At 54.2% G+C, this 2,743-nt stretch overlaps 1 protein-coding gene across 1 annotated transcript in view; it reads left to right on the forward strand.

The window, feature by feature from the left end:
* The window catches only part of Mex3a (mex-3 RNA binding family member A), a 7,193-nt gene extending 4,979 nt beyond the window's left edge, over positions 1–2,214 (forward strand). Inside the window, 1 exon segment of the mRNA XM_033758085.1 lies at positions 3–2,214. Within this exon segment, the coding sequence (XP_033613976.1) occupies positions 3–192 (190 nt within the window). The 3' untranslated portion in view covers positions 193–2,214.
* Positions 2,215–2,743: the final 529 nt, after the last annotated feature.

The raw sequence follows: 2,743 nt of genomic DNA on the forward strand, positions 1-2,743 counted from the left end.
GGCGGCCTGCGGAGCCCTGGTGGCGGGCGGGACTGCATGGTGTGCTTCGAGAGTGAGGTGACTGCCGCCCTCGTGCCCTGTGGGCACAACCTGTTCTGCATGGAGTGCGCAGTGCGCATCTGCGAGAGGACGGACCCGGAGTGTCCTGTCTGCCACATCACAGCCACGCAAGCCATCCGAATATTCTCCTAAGCCCCCGCCCCGTCTCCAGAGCCCACTCCCCCGGGGTCAGCCTGGACCCGTTTTCCCTTGGGGGCTTGGAAATCAGCGATCTGAGGGGCAAGGCGGTGCTTGGAGATATTTGCTCGCGGGGGAGGAAGGGAGGGGTACGCGGTGTGGCTGGAGGGGGGACCACTTTCAGAGCCTCTGGTCACCTGTCCGGAAAGACTGGAAGGGGCCGGACTGAATTTTACTAGAGTTACAACTCTGATACCTCAACACACTTTCAATCTGGAAGCAGCTAAGAAACTTTCCTTTTGCCAGAGGTGGCGCTAAGGCGTCCTCTGCCTGCCTCCCCAGCTGTGTGTTACTTCACCCCTTCCTTTTGGGGGTGGTGGGGAGAGGGGGAATTACCATCTGTATGTGGAGGCCCTCAGCAGTCCCTGGCCTTCTGGTCCTGACCTCCGACCTCCTAACCTGGCGCTTGAGGGTGTTCTACCCCCTTACCTTTTCGGGGGAAACTTGCAGTCTCCAGTAGTATGGGAGTTGGGGTCTTGCTAGAAGTCGGCGCAGGTATTGTGGAGGGTGGGGTGAGGAGAGCTGTGTCATTCAACAAAGGGCTCAGAATTGTCCGTCCCGCAAAGCTGGGCTAGAGGGATCTGGAGAGGGCTGCTCCTTCTGGCCCCTCAACTTTCCCCTTAGTTGTCTTCTCCCCATCTTTCCTTACTTTGAGTTTTCCCTTCTTTACTTTTTCCTTTTCTGCTGGCGCTTTGCCTCCCTGGGTGGCCTTTTGGGCCCTCTCCTTCTCTTTGCCCACCCCCCTCCAGCCCAGCTTTGGTGATGCCATCCCCTTGGGGAAAAGGAGGGGAAAGCATTTGAACGGTCCCTCCAGTTCCTCTCCAGGCATTGGAAGCCCCTCTCCCCTATTCCTCCAAAGAAATGGCTCCAGTTCTTGATGGAATGTAACCCTATTCTCAGTGACAATTTGAGGGGGAACTGATACTGGGGTACATAAAGTGTCAAATCCCCACTTTCATCATCTAAGGGCATTATATTTAGAGAGCGACTCTTGGGCTTGATTTTCTGGTTGGTGGGAGGGAAGAACCAGGAGCAGGAAAGGGCCTGGGGCAGGAGGGACCAGCAGTGAAGGGCTCCCCTCCTGTGGTGCCGGGCCAGGCTGCGCTGAGCCTGACAGCCTTTCTTTATTGGCCTGCACACCGTGAAGTCTCAGCCTCACCCTCACCCTCACCCTTGGAGGCTGAGGAGAGGGGCCAGATCTTCAGAGAGGGGTCGGCCAGGGGAAAGCAGTTTTGGGAGCCCAGAGCCTGTCCCAGAAATCAAGTATTGTGGCAGGCTGGGAGTCCCCTGTGCTGTCCCCCTCCTGCTTGTGGGATTGCCACCTCCCTCCCCCTCCCGGTTCCGCAGGCCGGGCCAGGAGAGGTAGGAGGCCGGAGCCCCCGGACCAGGAGACCCTTGTATATATTGGGTGGGATGGTTCTAAGTGATTGCCAGCACTTCGCTCACCAGTCCCATTCTTCCTGGGGGAGAAGGTGCAGAGGGGAGTCCTCCTTCCTCTTCCTCCAGTTGTGAATGAACTCACCTCTCCAAGCCTTCCCCTCCAGGCCACCAGCCTGGGAGGAAGAGGAAGGAGGTCACAGCCCAGAAGTCTGGCCTGTGTCACCTTTCCTCCTCCCACCACCGTGAGCCATCCTGAGATGTCTGTACAATAGAAACCAAACCAAATGGGCACCCGGGTCGCGGGGCGGTGGGGGGCTGGGAAGAAAGGACGTCTGTCCGTCCCCTCCCCTCCACCCCTTACCCACAGGCGAAGACTGTTACACAGGGGCTCAGCAAGTTCAGTCCCACCAGGACGGAACGAGCCAGACCTAGAAACAAAGGCAGAACACATACTGACAAAAACAGGAGAGAGGGAGCTGAGTGACCAACAGAGGAGAGGAAACAAAAATAGCAAAAAAGAAAAAAAAAGCAGTTCTTTATAATTTAATATTCTATTTTAATAAAGGCGTTTATTACCGTATAAATGTAGCAAAGAACCTGGGCTAATATGAAAAAAAAAAGACTTTTTATTAGGTAATTTATTATATGAAAAGGATATTTTATTTTATGATAAAGTGATCCTTAAAAAAATAAAAAAACTTTAGAAGGTTTAGAATATATGTAGGGAGAGAAGAAGAAAAAAAATACATTTGTATTCAGAGTTAAATCTTAAAAAAAAGTGTTTTTAATATATGTTCGGGTTTACGTTCCTTTTTTCCCCCACTTTTTTTTGGGGAGGAATGTCGTTTGCTTTTCTTGGGGGAGCATCCTGGGATGGATGGTGGAGAGGGGCTGGGGAACCTGGTCCCTTCTGGGGCCCCACAAGTAGATTGGATTTCATTCTGTGGGCTCCCCTCCCCTCTCCCCTCCCCTCAGGGGAGCTGGCAGAGCCAAACAAAGAAAGGGATTAACCGGAAAGGAAGAAGCTGAGGGACTGAGGACCGAGGATCCTGGGGTGTCCCCCGCCTTCCCTGCCCCGTCCCAGGGTCAGGGAAGGAGGGGGGGTCCAGAATAGAGGCCCAGCAGG

The sequence above is a fragment of the Fukomys damarensis genome, unplaced genomic scaffold (assembly GCF_012274545.1).
Source record: "Fukomys damarensis isolate Sample0158 unplaced genomic scaffold, DMR_v1.0_HiC HiC_scaffold_33, whole genome shotgun sequence".
Lineage (NCBI taxonomy): Eukaryota > Metazoa > Chordata > Mammalia > Rodentia > Bathyergidae > Fukomys > Fukomys damarensis.